The following is a 17,498-nucleotide window of genomic DNA, read 5'->3' on the forward strand; positions in this document are numbered from 1 at the left end:
AACACCCTGGGCACTCTTGGCAACCTCTGGCCTGGGACACGCTGGTAGTTTGGGGGGTATAAGGAGCAGAGAAGGCTCCCTCCTCCCATTTCCAGCTCTGCCTGTGAAGGGACAGAGACAGGTCAAACAGGAGGCAGAAGGCCTGAAATCACAGGTGGGCAGAGACAGCAGGTGGTAGCTGGTAGTTGTCATCATGTGGGGTGCAGGGAAACCAGCAGCCCAAAGCCCTGGGCCACCCCGGCTCACTGGGTCCCCACTTGACAAGACAGAGGCTTCCCGGGCTCCTTGTCGCCCAGTAACCCTGCCTCCCCCTGCAGCAACGCTCTACCGTGGCCTCCATGATGCACAGGCAGGAGACCGTGGAGTGTCTAAAGAAGTTCAACGCCAGGAGGAAGCTCAAGGTGAGTGCTGCCTAGCCCTGCCCAGAGGATGGGGCGCTGGCCTGACTGGTTCTCCCTGAAACCTTGCCCTGGGCCTGTAAAGGAAAGGAGGAGCTTTGCCCTGATGATGGTGGTGCTAGTGGCTCCTGAGTCTTGGAGGTCTTGAAACACCTGTGAGTGGTGGGCAGTGGGCAGTGCCCTGTTTCAGTTCTAGGCATTGGCTATCTGCCTCAGGGCAGCTGCTGGGCTGCAGAAGGCTGGGCTCTTAGAGGACAGACAGGGGCCAAGCTTCTGGCCAGCAGGGGGTGCTAATGGGGCGGTCCCTACTTTGTCCGTGTCTCTCACAGGGTGCCATCCTCACCACCATGCTGGCCACGCGGAATTTCTCAGGTGAGACGCTCTTCTCCAGGGAGGACCAGTGCCACTTCGCCCTGCCTCTGAGTCTGTGGCCTCTGCCATCAGCTCACAGCCGGCCTCCTGGGCTCCCTCCTGGGGCGGCCTCTGGGCACCGCCACTTCTGTCTCCTCTCTGTTGGGTCCGTGTCCTGCGCCCGACACGTCCGTGTTTGTGCCGCCTGCCGCCCTGCCTGCACACGTGTCCATCCAGGCGTCTGTCCGGCAGCCCATGGCCTCCCCGTGTCCAGTGGCCTGAGCGCTGTGCTGTGCGCGGGAGGCAGCAGAGGGTTGGGCGCTGCGTGTTGCACTGGGGTGGCCGGTGGGGAACGGAGCCTCGGGGCTCTGCCAGAGACCCCAGCGCCCCAGCAGCCCAGCCGTGGCTTCTCCGTCGTCCGACACCGCGTGTGCGAGCGTCTGTGGCCGTCTCTCGTTGTCAGTCTGCTCCTGGCGCCCCCTTCCTGTTCCTTGCTGTGATGCCATCCTGCCTAGAATGGGCACGCGCGGTCACACCAACGCTAACGGGACTGTCTATGTGCTGTGTGCCGCTCTCGCACTGGCTGGGCACCAGATGCCCCGCCGGGGGCGCTGAGAGCAAGGAGGCGAACGTGCGTCCGTGTCCATTGGCCCAGTCTTGTTTCGCTTTCCTGAGAAAGGGATTCTGGAGCCACCTACACCTTAACTCTAATCATCTTCTGCTTCCTTTGTCTCTTCTCTTTCCTCACCTTGCCCCCTACCCCGTGTGTGCCCACCCCTGACCCCTCGTCTCTAACCCGGCGCTAACAGTGGGCAGACAGACCACCGCTCCAGCCACAATGTCCACCGCGGCCTCCGGCACCACCATGGGGCTGGTGGAACAAGGTAGATGTGTCTTGCCCAGCGTCCGCCTGCTCCTGCCCGCCCTTCCTGTTGGCATGCAGCCCCCCGCTGCACGCAGCCGCTGGCCAGGCCCCTAGAGCCTCCCCAGAGGCCCCCGGGAGCCACTGCTCCCGCCATGGTCACAGCCCAGCAGAGCCCACTTAAGACAGGGAGGTGGCCCCCTGCCTATCTCCTCACCTACAGGAGTGGCTGGCTAGGTGGCCCCTCATGTGTGGGGGTCCGGAGACCTCCAGAGTGACCTAAGATTCACAGGGAGTCGCAGAGCCTGTCACATGGAGCCTGGACCCTGGAGCAGGGCCAGCAAGGCTAGGGTGCTGCTCTGGGCAGCCAGGGCCATGGCCAGTCCCCACTCCGCAGGTAGAGCTGGTGATCTGGGTGGCAGAGTCCCCCCAGCAGGAGATGGGGTGGGGAAGATACCTGTACCCTAAGGCTTCATGAAGAGCTCCTTGATTCTTTCTGGAGAGCCTTCTCACCGGTCCCAAATCTGAGGGAGGAGGCAGCTCTGCTGACCCCTAAGGCCCTGGGGGCCTGGGAACCTCCTTTTGGGCTCCACAGTTGGTCTGCAAGCTGAGGGCTGGCACAAGTATAGGGCCAAGCTGGAGTCTCCGGTGTCCCTTGGGGGCAGGACAGAGGTCCCAGGGTGTGGAGACCTCCTTCCCTGGACCCATCCAGCTCCTTCCTATGGCCCCCAGGCTACAGGAGGCCTCCTGGGGGGCAGCTTGGCATCCCTGGAGGGCCCGGCAGACAGGCCCAAGCCTACGTTCACAGCCTTTCTGGAGCACATGCAGGAGGGAGTAGCTGGGTTGAGAAAAAGATGATGCTAGAGGCTCCCAGGGGACCCACTGCCCAGGGACAGCAGCACGATGCAGGCCACCCCTGAGCCATGCTGTGCCCGGGCTCCCGCTGCCTGCAAGTCAGCCAGGGCGGCGGTGCACGAGGCCGCCAGCATGTGTAGCTCTGCCCGGGCCACTCCGTCCTGCAGGCTCAGTGCATGTGGGTGGAGTGCAGCATGGCTGTACAGGGTAACTAGCTAGGGGCTGAGACAGGAGAGGCCGAGGGTCCCACGTACTCTAGGGACACATGTCTCTGCCGGATGTCCAGCCATGTGTGCGGCCCCTTGTCCAGCAGGGAAGACCTGGCTGCAGTGTGCTGTGGTGTGGCCTCCGCCTTCCCTTTCGTATTGGGCAGGTGTGAGCACAGAGGGAGCCACACCTGGTGGCCAGCTGCTTGGCTTGAGGCTGGGGTGGGTGGGTCCCAGCCTGGGTATCTACCTTTGGCGCCTGCTTCACCTAATAAACGCCACTGACCAGAGACCTCACGAAGGAGGCTCCCTGCCTGGGAAAACCAGTGTGGATGGTGGGACAGGGTCCTGGCTGTGGTGACTCTAGCTAGTCTGGGACACATGTGGATGCTGGAGCAAGAAGTGGCCGGGGTAGTGCATGGATGGGAGCTTTGTGCTCCTCCTGATGGGCTGGGCTGGGTGCTGTACTGCACTGTGCCCGAGACACGCACAGGCGCTGGCATCAAAAGGGTTCCAGGGAGGGAGCTGTGTGACACAGGTGTCTGCCCAGGCCTGGGCCAGTGTGACCTGTCCAAGTCCTCAGAGGAGCATGTCCTTTTACTTCCTGTGGAAAATGTTTTAACACCTCCAGTAACACGGCTTGGAAATGTGAGCTTTGACAAAGTCAGGGTTCTAAACAGGACCCCCTTAGGATGAGGGACCATCCATGGTCTCCTTGGCCGAGGGGAAGGTGAGAGGTACCGCACTGCCTGGCCAGGTATTGGACCAGTACTTGCTGTGCCGATCCCTACCCAGAATCCTGCTGGACATGTGCAGGACAGGCTGGGCTGTAGGCCCAGGGAGGTGGGGAGAGGCCCCTCCTGTGAGCTTCCCATGGCAATTGCCATATCTTTTAAGTCTGTGTCCCTACAGAGGACAGAGTTCCTCCCTGATGCTCAGCTGCTGGTGACAAGGGGTGGATGTCTTTCTCCTCAGGCCACAGGGAGGGCCCTGCTGTGGCCTGCAGCAGGTCACTAGCAGGGAGACAGTCTCCAGGCCTGGGGACAGCTGTGTTTTAGAATGGGGTGGTGGGGACAGTGAGCAGGCTGAGGTCCACAGACAAAGTGGCTGCATCTGGTTGGAACTGGCCCTTCCGTGAGATGGGGCACAGAAAGAGCCTAGCAGAGAGCGGGGGAGTTGGGCACTCTGGCTGCAGGGAGGCCTAGACTCTGCTGTGACCTCAGAGGGTGAAATGCAGGGGAGGCTCTGGGAGTCAGCTTTGGGGTTAATTCGATGGGCTCCGGAGCCAGCCCTGGGCTTGGTAGTTCACAGATCAGCAAGGCAGGGGGCTGTGAGCAGAGGTGGTGTACCTGCCGCCCAGTGCTGGGCCCGCCTTTGGGGTCTCTGGCCCCACATGCAGAAGGGGCCAGCCACGGTCATGCAGCAGGGAGGGAGGTGGTCAGCAGGCAGTGGCGGGGCCCAGGCCTGGCTTCTGAAAGGAACCGGGCCGCCCGTTCACCCAGCCTCCATGGGCTCCTGCCTGCTCCACCTTCGAGGGAGCATCAGTGCCACACTGGGGTTGTGTGTGGGTGCTGAATCCCCCGGGGTCCTGGCCTCAGGGAGCCAGGTGGCTGGGGACTGCATCGTTGACTGTAAGTGGGCCCTGCTATACTTGGGGGCAGACCCTGTTTGAGACCAGTCCCTTCCGTCCCCACATCCCCCCACAGGCCTGTTTTGGGGTGGCAGGCAGGAGAGCCCTGTGGTCACACGCAGAGCTAGTGGGTAGGGGCCGTCACCTCTGCTCCCGGGCCCAGGGTGAGGAGCCCCGGCCTCCATTCTGCCTGTGCCCGCAGGCTGGAGCTAGGACGGGCTGGCTTTGCTGCCCGGGGTGAACGCCTGCCCAACCAACAAATCTTGTTTTCTCTCTTCCTTTCTTTCCCTTCTTCAACCTTTCCTTTATTGTAAGGTAAGCTGACTCTCTCTTTTTTCTTTTTGTTCTGTAATTAAAATTCTAATCTCTGGCTGGGGATTTAGCTCAGCAGCATAAGTTCCTGCCTTGCAAGCGCATGGTTGTGAGTTCGATCCCTGGTACTGACAAAACAAAACAAAACAAAAAATTCAATTCTAATCTCTGCCATGAAGGCTGTGGGTTCTGGGGATGGTGAATGAGCAGAGCCAGGTGTACATACTCAGACCTCCAGGGGGACTATTGGGATCCCTGGGGTCACCTGCTGGGCCACGCATCCTGGGGGCTGGGGACAAAAGAGGCCAGCGACGTCCCCAGGCTTTGTACCAAGAAGTGGCCCCCATCCAGGTGCCAGATGGTCCAGAAGGACAGCAGGGAGAAGGTGACAAGGCCACAGTCCCAGTTGGCGGTGGGCATCTGGCTGGGACGGGGCTGTCTGTGTGACCACGGCAGCTGGGGCTTGATGGTTCCTCAGTGCCCTGTGGAACCTTGGGGCTTCGGAAATGATGTGGGAGGAGCCAGTGCTGGGGCAAGGGTCCCTACGTGGCTGGGGCCACCCGCCTGCCACCCGTTGTTGCTCTGGGCCAGGCTGGGGCTAAGGCACAGCTGCCTCAGGGCCTGGGGCTCCACCTCCCCGGAAAAAGCTGAAGTGGGTGGGCCGGTCAGGGCTGCAGAGGGCCCAGGCCCACCGCTCAGGGTGCCTCCTTCCCTCCCCATGCAGCAGCCAAGAGTTTGCTCAACAAGAAGGCAGATGGAGTCAAGGTGAGGCCCTGCCGCTCTGCACCCCTGGCCAGCCTGGGAGGGTGGGTGCCCCTTCTCCCCTAACCACGCCTCATCTCTCCACAGCCCCAGACAAACAGCACCAAAAACAGTTCGGCCATCACCAGCCCCAAAGGAACGCTCCCTCCTGCCGCCCTGGTACGGAGACCCCAGTCTGGCCCTCTCCTGCCCCACTCTGTCAGAAAGACCCATCCCCAGTCTATCACGCTGGGGCCCGGAGTGGGGGGTGGCTGTGTCCACAGAGGGGAGAGGCTGCTGTCATCCTGTCAGGCAGGTACCGGGCTCTAGGGAGTCCTCTCTGTGGCCTAGCCTCTCACCTCACCCTCTTGTGGGTCACCCTGCAAGAACGCATCAAGAGGCTTCTGGAGGTGAGCGAGTCAGGAACAAGGGGGGCTCCCAGGCCCCCAGGGACCCATGCCTAGCCTCCCGGGGCCAGGCTGGGCTTTGGGGTGCTGTGGTATAGCAGCCCTGAGTGCAGGGGAAAGGGCCCGGGAGTGCAGGGTGGATGCCCAGGCAGCAGCTGAGGTGGGGAGTCAGGGCCATCAGAGCTGCTGGCAAACCCTGCTGGGCTCAGGGTCCTCTGCCAGGGAGGGAGAGGCATCATGATGCCCCTCTGTACCCCGAGGGGTATCCAGCCAGCCCAGGCCGCCGGCTCTGGGGGACTGTGTGCAGGAGAGCAGCACCCGTGGACATGGTGCCAGGTCCCTGCTGTCACCTGAGTGCCCCCTGCTGTCCTGGGGGTGTTGTGGTTTGCTGGAAGTGTGCTAGGTGTCCCCTCGGGGTCCAGCTGGCCTCTAGGAGGCAGCTGAGCCTGCTGGGGCAGGAGACTGAGGCAGGGGGGTACCAGGCACCTGCCTCCCAACATGCCAGCCTAACAGTCAGCCTCACCTCGGACTCTGTCCATCCATGTGCCACACCCACTCCATGACATCTCCAAGCCTGTGTCCCTGTCTGGATGGGGATACCTAGGCAGCACAGAGGGGAGAACTCCCTGAGCCACATCCGCAGTTCCTTGCTGCCCCAGAATTCTGTCATCTGGGTGGGCAGGCTGGCAGGCACCGTCTCAGCCTGGGACGATCTGTGGTTCCACCCACCTGCTCCTCCACCCCGAGGGCCATTGCTGACCCCTGCTCCTCCATCCCTCTCGGGCCATCTCGCTGACCACCTGCCGCCTCCATCCCTCTCCCCTCTGCTCTGCACTCTCTCCGGTGGATTGTGGCCACCGCCCACTCCTCCTCTGTCTCCCTGGCTCCCGTCCCCTGCTTCCTTCTTTCTCACTCTCCGTCTTTCCTTCCTCTGTCTGCCGCCTTCTGTAGGAGCCTCAAACCACCGTTATCCATAACCCAGTGGACGGGATTAAGGTACTGCGCCGCACTCCCCTCCTCCCCCTGCCTTGGGCAGGAGGCGCTGGGCCCAGGATGGGGGTCTGCACGGTGGCCTGGGGAGGCCTTTGTGCTCAGAGTGGAGGGCAGGCGTGCGGTGACAGCAGGACATGTGTCAGAAAACAAGCTCCCACGGCCACATGTCGTGGATGGCTCTCAACCGGGCTCCAGGGCACCCCGATGCTGGGAGCCAGTCCACTTCTCGGGGACAGCGTCCCCCATTTCTGCTGCCCTCCCCCAACCCCTGCGTGGCCCCAGAGCTCCCTGCTGAGCGGACCCCTCTGCGCTCTCTGCTGTGCCATCTGCTGCCATCACATCGGCATCATCACCGGCCGGGGCGGGGCTGGCTCTCAGTGGGAGGGAATGGCAGGGGCATTTCCAAGACGCAGTCATGTAGGGCAGGCAGATCAGACTTCTGCCTGGGGCCTGTGACGAGTGCCCACCGCACCTCCAGGCGCCCTTCCTTCGGGCCAGTACTTTGCCCTGGCTGTCATCAGAAGACACTTTTTCTGAGGTTGGGACCAGGGCTGGTAGGCGCCCTCAGTGCTGGGCACCAAAGGCCCAGCTTCCTCCTGTGTGGCGCCAGCCGTCCTTGGGCCCTGTGTGTCTGGATGACCTTGTGTCTTCCATGAGGGGGCCCCTGGACAACCATTAAAGCTGGGGCTGACCCTGAACCTGAGGACCCTGCTTCTGGCCTGGGCCAAGAGCAGGGTTAAGCTGGAGTAACAGATCGGGGCTTGGTCCTCTGGGGGAGCCCAGTGGGCCTCCGGGGCACAGCAGGGTCTGTGGGTGCTCTTTTTGTCTGAGAAAGCCAGGCATGAGGATCTCACCTCTTCTGGGGCAGAGGATGTGGGTACAGGTAGACCCCGAGAGCTCCCCCTGTCTGCCAAAGGCACAGGGCTCTGGCTGCCCCGTGTTACCAGGAGGCAGTGTTTGGGGTTGTGGGGTGCTAAGTTTCTCCTGCTGGAGAGGCGGCTGAGCACCCTGGGTCTTGGGGATGTGGATAGCCATGTGGGGCGCCCTTCTCCTCCAGTCCCTGCACTGTGAGGATCTCCAGGGTGTCCTGTGGCGGCAGGGCTTGTCCCCAAGCCCTGCTGGAGCGGCCTGGGCTGGTCCCATGGCCTGCTGCACCCCAGCTGCCCCGGGTTGTGCCCTGACCCCCCTTTCCCTGTCTCCTCAGGAGTCTTCTGACAGCACCAACACAACCATGGAGGACGAGGACGCCAAAGGTACCTGCTGGGCTGCACTGGCCGCTCCTAGGGGCAGGGCCTCTTGGGGATCCCACATCTTGTGCCGCAGGGATGCACATAGTGGCTCAGAGGCCAGGGATTGCAGTGTCCGGGGAAGAAGCCATGGCTGTGCAGTGAGACCTGCTCTCTGCTCTGCCTGAGTGTGGGGGTTGGACATCTCAACAGCCATTCTCCTGAGCCTCTTTAGCTTGTGACTCCGCCCCCTTGCGGGTGAGGGGTGGCCCAACTGAAACCACTACCAGGCTGCCTTTGCCAATGCAGCAGCCCCGTCCTGCTGTGGGCTCCTGTACTCTCCCAAGCTGGGGGTCCCTCCCCACACCAAGCTGGCAGTGATCTCCGTGTTTCCCCCGAAGCCCCCAGGGACTGAGCCCCAGCAAGGGGCTCCCCCAGCCTGGCTGCCGCTTCCTCTCTTCCCTGAGTTGGAGCCTCAGGCCTGCAGCCACCTGTGCCTGCGTCAGGCCCCCACTTAGAAGCTAAGCTGCCTGTGGCATGTTCCCTGGGGGACAGACGGAGTCACTACCGAGCTTCTGCCCCTCCTCCCCAGCTGTTGCCAGTGTCACCATGCTGCAGAGTGTAGATGCCACAGAGCCCTGGCACAGGCGAGGAGGTGTCCACAGGGTCCCCCACAGACAGAGTGGAATTGCAAGCTGGGGTTCACTTCCTGTGCTGCCCTCAGCCGTCAGTGAGCAGGTTGGTGGGAGAGGGCAGGGCAGGAGTAGCACACAAGGCTCAGAGCCTGGGCGGGCAGTGAGGCCACCGCCCCTCGGTCTCAGCCCTGTCGTTCCAGAGAAGCCCCCACCAGGTCACAGTGCTGGGCAGGCCCACAAAGGGGCCAGCAGCCATCAGGCCGTGGTGACTGTCACTCTTATCACCTGGCCTGATGGCTCTGGTGGCCCTGGGGATGACCATTGCCCTCTGTCTCCCAGCCCCCTAGGGTTCTACAGCTGTGACCCCCCCCCTTGCCCCTTCTGGGCCCCTAAGCCTTCCTACCACCATCTCTCCTGAGTGCCCACTGCCACCCGCCTGCCTCTGTTCTGCCCCAGCCACCAGCACCCCTGATGTCTTGAGCTCAGTGAGGTGGGGCTCGGGCGCCCTTGAGCCAGGGGCCCCTGCCTGGCCATCTCTGCCTCCTCTTAGCCCCTGTTGGCCCCACGTAAGTAGCCAGGGCCCTGCCACCACAGGGGTCACTTTGGAGGACCTTGCAACTCTCTGAGGGAAAATCCAAGAGCCAGGCGAGTCAAGTGTGGGTGGCTGGGTCCAGCTCTGCCATCCACTGCCCACGCTGGGGCTCCCCTGGGGTGCCTCTGCCCCCAGGTACTGCCCATGTGCGCCTGGCCATTGGGGAGGCTACCCCATGCACCTTTCTGCTCAGGGCTGCTGGGCTGTCCAGGAGCCCTGGAAGATGCCCCTTGGCTGCATGGTCACTAGGGCCTCCCGCCCCCCGCCCCTCCTGTTGGCTCCGCCACCTCCTCGTCTGTCTGTCATCTGCTCACGTGTTGTCTGTTCCACCCCAGCCCCCAGGATCTCTGACATCCTGAGCTCCGTGAGAAGGGGCTCGGGAACCCCAGAAGCTGAGGGCCCCCTCTCCACGGGGCCCCCACCCTGCCTGTCTCCGAGCCTCCTAGGCCCCCTGCCCACCCCGTGTAAGTAGTGGTGCTGGCTCACTGTCCCTCCTCTCCACCAGGCTCGCTACAGCGGCTGTGTGCACAGCTCCCCAAGGCAAGGTGCCTGCTGGCGTCACCAAGGCTCAGTTCCTGCCCGCCCTCCCGCTGCCCACTGCACGCTGCCCATCTCCTGCCCGCCCCTGGCTTGAGACCTCCCCATACCTGGGCAGCCAGCCTGTCCCTCTATCCCCCTCAGGCCACCACTCTGGAGAGTCTCCAGCCCCCGACCTTACCCCTAGACGCTTTGAGCACGCAGGAGCCTGCTTCAGGGCTGACTCTGGTCTTCAAGTGCCCCAAGCCCTGAGCACCAATTCCGCAGTCCGTGGGGGTGGGTGAGGGCCAGGGAGGTGCTGGGACTGTGGCCCCTAACGTCAGACCAGCCGCTGGGGACAAGGATTCCCTCCACCAAACAGGCTGCTAGCGGGGCAGGGTTGTGCTTTCTCAGACTTCCTGCCCCCCACCGCCCTTTGCCCCCTTCCCAGCGCTCTGCACCCTGTCCCCAAGCAGTGTTCCCTGGCTTCTCAGTGCCCAGTTGCTCTCCTTGGAGGGTGCCCCTGCCCACATGGCTTCAGCTCCACCAGCAGAAGGCAGGGCTCTGCCTCCGCCCCGGCGCACTGCCCACATCCCTCTGGCTGCCAGCACCTTCGCGGCCTCTCCTCTCCTCAGCTGTTGCCCCGTCCTCTCCGCCCTGTGTCTCCTCCATCCATCGTGGCCCCCGTGTGTTCCCTGGTGCCCTGCTGTCTCCGCCATGGCCCTCTCTGCACCCTGTGTCTTTTCTATTTGCTACGTCTTTGTCCACACCCTCTACACCTCTCTGTGACCCCTCCACACCCCATGTCTCCTGTCCCCTGTGACCACTCTGCACCCCATGTCCCCCACCTCCCGTGACCCCCAATCCTTGAGTGTGTCCTTCATCTCTATCCCCTGATAACCCCTCCTCCCTCCTATGTGCCCCCTTGCCCCATGTCCCCTCCATCCTCTGCCCTCCTTTCCCTCCCCCCAGGACCCCCTGTCCCTTCTGTCCTCCACTCCCCTGTGCCCCCTCTCCCCTGTGTGTCCCCCTCCTTTGCCCCAGTCCTCCTGGTCCCCCACCCTCTGGCTTGGCTCTCAGCCGTGGGTTCTCCCCTGCATGAGCCCCCTCTGTGTTCACATCTGTCTGTTCCACCCCAGCCCCCAGGATCTCTGACATCCTCAACTCAGTGAGGAGGGGCTCAGGGACCCCAGAAGCCGAGGGCTCCCCGCCAGTGGGACCCCCATCTTGCCCATCTCCAACTCTCCCTGGGCCCCTGCCCACCCCGTGTAAGTAAGCCGCTTGGTGGGGCCACAGGGGTGCAACAGCCAGGCTGGCTCAGGGCCGCAGGGTCTTTCTGCCAGAAGCACAGAAATGGGCCATCTGGTCTCCAAAAGTGCAGATGATAGTCGCGTGGGGGTGTAGGCCTGCGAAGCGCTGCTGACCTGGGGGCAGAGTGTGTGCGCCGCTCCGGGCCACAGCTGCGTCTGGAAAGTGCAGGTCCACCTGGACGGCACAGCCAGAAGAGGGACGTGGTCCTGGCCTTGAGAAGCTCTGGTGTCCTAGCTGCCCCAGTGGATTTAGGGGTGCAGACTTGGGGGCCAGCCAGGCCTCTGGGCAGGCAGGAGAGACAGGCACAGGCAGGCCGGCTGGTATCACTTACAGGGATGGATGACATCCCCAGCTGCAGCCGCCACCCCCGCCTCAGGGGAGACACGGGCAAGGGTTGGCGCTGAGTGCTGTCAGAGGAGAGGGCGCCCGGCCAGGGGCTCGGGATGGCGGGGCAGTGGCTGGGTGAGTATGGTGACTGGGGCCCATGGTGGGGGGTCCACACAAGACGCAGCCTCTGGAGGGATCTGAGCCATCCTCAGTCGGCTGCTGGGTTGGAGGCCCTGTGAGATCAGGTTCTTGATGGTGACAGGGTCCGGAGGACAGCAGTGGAGCCCATGGGGCAGGGAGGGGACGTACCCAGTTCCAGAGGGTCGGCACCCCTTCCCTGGCATCCACAGAGTTCTACTGGGCCGGGTGGGTGGGAGCTCTGGGGTAGGACCTGAAGGGGACACAGCCTGGCCATCAAGGAGGTTGCGTCCTCAGCTTGACCAGGGGCAGTGGGGCTGTAGGAAGGGGACCATATGGGGGCTTCATGTGGCCATCTCAGAGCCGGGCAGGGTGGGCAGGGGAGAGACAACTTGGGAAGCTTCAGGAGAGGTGGGGGCACCCTGGCCAGCTCCAGCCAGCCAGTGGGTGGGCTGTGAGTGCCCCTTTCCTTAGAAGCTGCCCCTACCTTGGGCCTCAGCCCACCCCCTCCCTGCCCCCTAATCAGGGATTACCCATGATCCCAGCTGATCCGTGTTGATCCCAGGCAGCTGCCCGCCTCCTGTGGCCATGGTGGCTCTGAAGGATGGGGCTCTGGAGAGCCGGGGCCAGCACCACACTGGCCACCTGGACCTTGGGGCCTCATGAAGCCCGTTCTGTCTACTTGTGTCCCTCATTATCCTGGAGTTGCTGCGGATAGGGGTGCTGCTCGTGCCTGCTGCAGGGCCTGAGTACCCCTTCGTGCTGGCCTGGATGCTGAGGGCACAAAAGCACCCACTTACATTCTGAGAAGACGGAGCAGGGGCTGGGTGAAACCACCTCTGGATGGCAGCCACTCTGCAGATAGGTGACCAGGGCCACTCACAGGCAACCCTCTGTCCTTCCCTAGCTGCAGAGGAAGCCTGTGGCCCATGGTCTCCAGGCCCTGGTTCTCAAGGCCCCAGTAATCACCACCTCTGACCACTGAGCTTCACGCTGGTTCCACTTTAAGTGCAGTTTGTTTCACACAGTGTTAGTCTGCTAACAGGGTTAGTCCTGCTTAGCACGGGCCAGCACAACGTCAAAGCCTGCTAGAAATAAAATCGCGTCGCTTGGTTCTGCCATGTTCTGTGTGCAGAGCCTCTGGTGGAGAGGGCTCGGCTCCGTCTGTTAGAACGGGGGATTAGCAGGGCACAGGGAGGGCAGCGGTACTGCGGTGGGGAGGGCTTGTCTGCAGGGCACAGAGGCCATGCCCCTTGCAGCCCAGCGCTGCCTCAGGACAGGGCAGGTACAGGGGACATGAGGTGCCAGCGCAGCTGGGGCAGGTGAGGACACTGCCCTGGGCCTGAAGTAGCAGACATGGCCACAGGTCAGGGCACAAAGCTGCACATTCTGGGAGGAACCTGGAAGCCCAGTGTGGGGCTCTGATGTGGGGCTGGGTGGTGGGTTCTGGAGCTCACAGCCCACTTCCCGGAGGCCGTGCAGGTCAGAGCACCGAGTGTCAGCTGTGAGATTGCCCTGGGTACAAACTGTGATGTGGAGGGACGCAGGCGAGGCAGGAAGTGGAGACAGCACAGGCAATTGGGGCTGGGAAGGAGGGGTCCTGGGATAGCAGCAGCCACACATGCACACGTATTCACACAGCTGCAGACGTGTGTGCATTCACTTGTGTGCACAGCACTCACGTGCACACACACATGCACACAGTGACACATCTGGCTCCACAAACCACCATTGCACAGTGCCTGCCTGGCCATCCAGCTGCCCCAGATGCCAGAGTGAGCGTGGCTGGTGCATCTCCGCAGTGCAGCCAGCCCGCCTTTCAGGAGGGAAACTAGGGGGTGCAGGTGCCTAGGCACCCTGAGGTGCTGAGGGGATGCTGAGGGGCAGCCCCTCACCTTTCTCTCTGCTTCTTCTGTGTTTGAAATACTTCACAGTTGCAGTAAGTTGCCACTGAAGCAGCTAAGGGGCCCTCCAGTGAGGGCCCTTGGAGGCCCCCTGAACTGCAAAAGGCCACCAGAGCACCCCTGAACCTAGCATTGGGGTGGGAATTGCAGGTGGGGACCCCACAATGCATCTGAGAAATGAGTGTGGGTGGTGGGGACACCTCGGAGCCCAGGCTGTCTGGCCCCAGGCTTTGTGTAGTGGAAGCCCTCTTTGGGGACCTGGGGACCCTGTGGGCCTGCACAAGCCAGCTGGTGACTCCTCTGGCCTGGTGCTGGTCAAGCGCCTTCCCATGTTGACAAAAGGAGGATATGAAGCAGGGAGGGCCCCAGCCAGAAGCCACAGAAACTGGGGGACCCAAGAATGGCAGGCAGGTCAGGGCTGGCCTGTGGGGCAAGGGTGGTGGTGACCACAGGTTCTTGTTACTCTTTCTGCACTTTCCACACCTTTTGTAAGGTGAATAGAGTATTTCTGTCATTCAAAAACAACTTCCTTAAGAAAAGCAAGATAGAAGCTGTTGCACGGGGAAGTGAAGGATAACACAGGCCATGGGAACAGTTGGGGTGCGGGTGTCAGGGCCCAGGCCCTTTCTAGACAGGAAGAGTAGGGGCTGGGGCAGGAGGACATGTGTCCAGGGTGGGAAAGTCCAGTGCCCGGTGGTCATCTCCACACTTCCCCACAGCCCGGAAGCAAGAGATCATCAAGACCACGGAACAGCTCATCGAGGCCGTCAACAATGGCGACTTCGAGGCCTACGCGTGAGTCCCCGGGGCTGGCGGGCCCTTCGCAGGGTGTGGGAGGGACACGTACCCCTCCTCACTTGGGTTTGCCCCCCAGGAAAATCTGTGACCCCGGCCTCACCTCCTTTGAGCCAGAAGCTTTGGGCAACCTGGTCGAAGGCATGGACTTCCACAGATTTTACTTCGAGAACCGTGAGTGGGGAGTGGGGAGCGGGGCAGGGGGGCCAGCAGCGCGGGGTGCACCACACCAGGGTACACAAGCGGAGGGCATGCGGGTGGCATCCGTGCCAGCCCTTGGTGCCAACCCCTGCCGTCCACAGTGCTGGCCAAAAACAGCAAGCCGATCCACACGACCATCCTGAACCCCCACGTGCACGTCATTGGCGAGGACGCAGCCTGCATCGCCTACATCCGCCTCACGCAGTACATCGACGGCCAGGGCCGGCCTCGAACCAGCCAGTCCGAGGAGACACGGGTGTGGCACCGCCGCGAGGGCAAGTGGCAGAATGTGCACTTCCACTGCTCAGGGGCGCCCGTGGCCCCGCTGCAGTGAGGTGAGCAGGACGAAGGCCATAGGCCGGGCCGGGGCAGGGTGGGCTGCAGGGTTGTGGGGCTGCGGGGCTGTGGGTGGCTGGGTGCTGAGGAGCGTCACCTGCCCTTTCAGAGCGGCGCCTGGTCTAGCCGGACAGAGTCGGTGTCTGCAGCCCGGCCACCTCGGCCATGGCCTGCCTGTCGCATGTTTGTGTCGCCTGGTCCCCTCCCCTGGTGCCTGTGTCTGCAGAAAAACAAGACCAGATGTGATTTGTTTAAAAAGAAAAAAAAAAAAAAAACATGAAGACAACGACAACTACACACACACACACACACACACACACACACACACGAATTGACGTTGGATGAAATGGAAAAAACCCTAAAAGGAAAAAGCTGTAAAAAGCTGGCATTTGTGGGGCTGACCTCATCCAAGCTCCACATGTGTCACTTGTGCTCCTGGCCGTGGGGACCCCCCGGGCGTGAAGAGCGGCCAGGCCCCATACGTGCTGGACAGCATTAGTCTGTAGGTATCGCGCTCACCCCATGCCCCGGGCGTCTGCATCCTCCCGCCTGCGCATGGCCCCTGCGTGTGCTCGCCTCGCTGTCGTGACGTCAGGTGTCCTGGGAGGGCTGCAGGCCGCCAGCTGCCCCTGTTCCTGCTTTGCCTTCCTTTCCCTCCAGAAGGGCTGGCATGGGCTCCCAGAGCCGCTGACCCACCACCCAGTACGCACGGCCCTGGGTCCCCAGAGTGTGCAGGAGGCAGCCACCCTGCAGGCCAGCAGAGGATCCCCGAGGGCCCTGGGCCCGGGCACTTGGGACTGAGGTGTGCACAGGCACGCTTTGCCTGAGAGGAGGCGTTGGCTGCAGCTCCAACCTGCCCTGCTGCAGAGGACTTGGCCGGGGGCTGGGCCCCTCGTGCTTGGGGCACCTGTCCCCTTCCTGCCAGCTGGCAGCAGTCATAGTGGCTATCCCTGTGCAGCTGGGAGCAGACCCCGCCACAATGGACTTGGGAGCAGGCCAGCTGCGTCTGGGGTGTTTGCCAGCTGAGCTTGGGAGCTGTGTGTGCTCAGGGCTTGGTTGACACAGCAAGTGACCAAGGGTAGGGACAGCGGGGGCTGGGGATCCTGTGGGGGCTGCTCAGACTGTTTTCATGACCTGGACCCAGAGCAGAAGCAGAGGCAGGAGCCACCCTGGGTACAGGGGAGGCTCGGAAAGCAGGTGGGCTGGGGACAGGGACACCAGCAGGTGGTGGGCAGGTTCACAGGGACAGTGTGCTACCCCAGGATGGTGGTGGCCCCTGCCATTCATGATAGGAGGCACCATGGTGAAGCTGGGGACAGAATAGGAGGACAGTGGCAGGAATGTGGGGCCCTCACTGGAAGTTCAGGGGACTCTACCCCAGTGCTGCCCACCTTCAATTCATGTCATTTTCAACAAGGATTTTCTTTATCTTCCCCCACAAATCAAGGCAGGGGAGGGGCACAGAGTGGGGAACAGGACACAGGATCCCAGGCTCCAAGGGGACTGTCCACCACGGACGTTCAAAGTGAACGACACCTTCTGTCCGCGCCGTGTCCGGGACAGCTGTCTCCATCCACGGACACAGGGTAAACACCTGCCAGGCTCCGAGCAGCAGGCTCTGGGCCACGGACCACGGCAGGGCTCAACACGGACAGTGCTGTGGACCTGCAGCCGGCCACCCTGGTGTCCTGGGGCCTCCTCCTTCCTCTCTCACTCCCCTTGTTATCTCTACGGAGCTGCCTGTCTGGGATCATTTGGGATTTTTTTCTGGGGGATAATTCTTTTGCATGACCCTCCCCAAAGAGCAGGCCATGCCTGCTCTGCTAGCTAGTGTTTGCAGGTGGTGGCATCGCCGCTGGCCAGCGCTTCAGGGCGTCGAGGCCCACGGTGCTGGCGGCCCTCCCTCTTCTCTTTTTGCTGAGTTTCGTTGTCTTTTCTTTCTGAGCCTTGTAGGTGTATAAAAATTATTCTTATTTTGTTCTGTCTCGGGAAACTGCAAATAAAAGAAAAACAGGACAAACTGCTTAAAGTGCAGTTGGATACTTTATACTGGGATGCTGCCAGTCCCATCCCAGGACGTAGACCAGTGCTGTTCCCTGGACCAGAGCCGGTGGTGGTGAATAGGGGCCCAGTCCCTCTGGTGGCCAGTGGGCCACGCCCACCTGCTGTCTCCACCCACCTGTCTGTCCTCTGTGCCCTGTGCTGAACACCTGGGATGCTGGAACCAAAACACTTCAGCCCCACTACCAGGATCTCCACAGTCACCCATGGGCCAAAAAAGTGAAGCCAGGAAGAGCAGTCTGGGGGGTAGAGGAGCCTGAAGACTGGGATCCTGAGTGTCACCATCCCCTGTGCAACTTAAAAGGCATCACCCAGGGTCTGAGCATGGATTTCAGGCCTGAGCTCAGGGCAGGGCCAGGAGTAGCCTGGGCCAACAGGTCAGCCTAGCGAGCTCCCGGGAGAGGTGAAAGGCTCCCTCCGGAGACTCCTCTGGGCCTATCCTCTCCTCAGGCTCTGCCCAAAGGTCCCCCAGCTGCCCACTATTCCCTGCTGCTTGGGTACGCAGCTTCCCTTGGGAACACCGGCCCCCACTTGCACTGCCCGAGCCTCTTGGGTCCTTCTGCAGTCTTGATGCCATCCTGTGAGACACCCTGGAACTCAGCTGGCATCCCTGGCTGCCTGCTTGGAGTAACCGAACCCCATGCCTTGCACCCCTTCATCCCAGGGCTGCCACACACTATTCCTTATGCTTTGGGTTCAGG

At 62.2% G+C, this 17,498-nt stretch overlaps 1 protein-coding gene across 16 annotated transcripts in view; it reads left to right on the forward strand.

Moving 5' to 3' along the window:
• The window catches only part of Camk2b (calcium/calmodulin dependent protein kinase II beta), a 72,284-nt gene extending 55,519 nt beyond the window's left edge, over nt 1–16,765 (forward strand). The window contains exons 11-23 of one of the 16 annotated variants that reach the window (XM_063234398.1): nt 318–401; nt 728–770; nt 1,559–1,633; nt 5,339–5,379; nt 5,464–5,535; nt 6,714–6,758; nt 7,960–8,008; nt 9,544–9,672; nt 10,864–10,992; nt 14,124–14,199; nt 14,279–14,373; nt 14,502–14,735; nt 14,846–16,765. In XM_063234398.1, coding sequence (XP_063090468.1) covers nt 318–401; nt 728–770; nt 1,559–1,633; nt 5,339–5,379; nt 5,464–5,535; nt 6,714–6,758; nt 7,960–8,008; nt 9,544–9,672; nt 10,864–10,992; nt 14,124–14,199; nt 14,279–14,373; nt 14,502–14,734 — 1,071 coding nt within the window. In that variant the 3' untranslated portion in view covers nt 14,735; nt 14,846–16,765. The remainder of the gene's footprint in view (nt 1–317; nt 402–727; nt 771–1,558; nt 1,634–5,338; nt 5,380–5,463; nt 5,536–6,713; nt 6,759–7,959; nt 8,009–9,543; nt 9,673–10,863; nt 10,993–14,123; nt 14,200–14,278; nt 14,374–14,501; nt 14,736–14,845) is intronic. The other 15 variants (XM_063234399.1, XM_063234400.1, XM_063234401.1 and 12 more) reach the window with 15 other exon arrangements.
• The last annotated feature ends 733 nt before the right edge of the window (nt 16,766–17,498 follow it).

The sequence above is a fragment of the Cavia porcellus genome, unplaced genomic scaffold (genome assembly GCF_034190915.1).
Source record: "Cavia porcellus strain 051 isolate PalLab524CR breed Dunkin Hartley unplaced genomic scaffold, mCavPor4.1 scaffold_23, whole genome shotgun sequence".
Classification (NCBI taxonomy): Eukaryota; Metazoa; Chordata; class Mammalia; order Rodentia; family Caviidae; genus Cavia; species Cavia porcellus.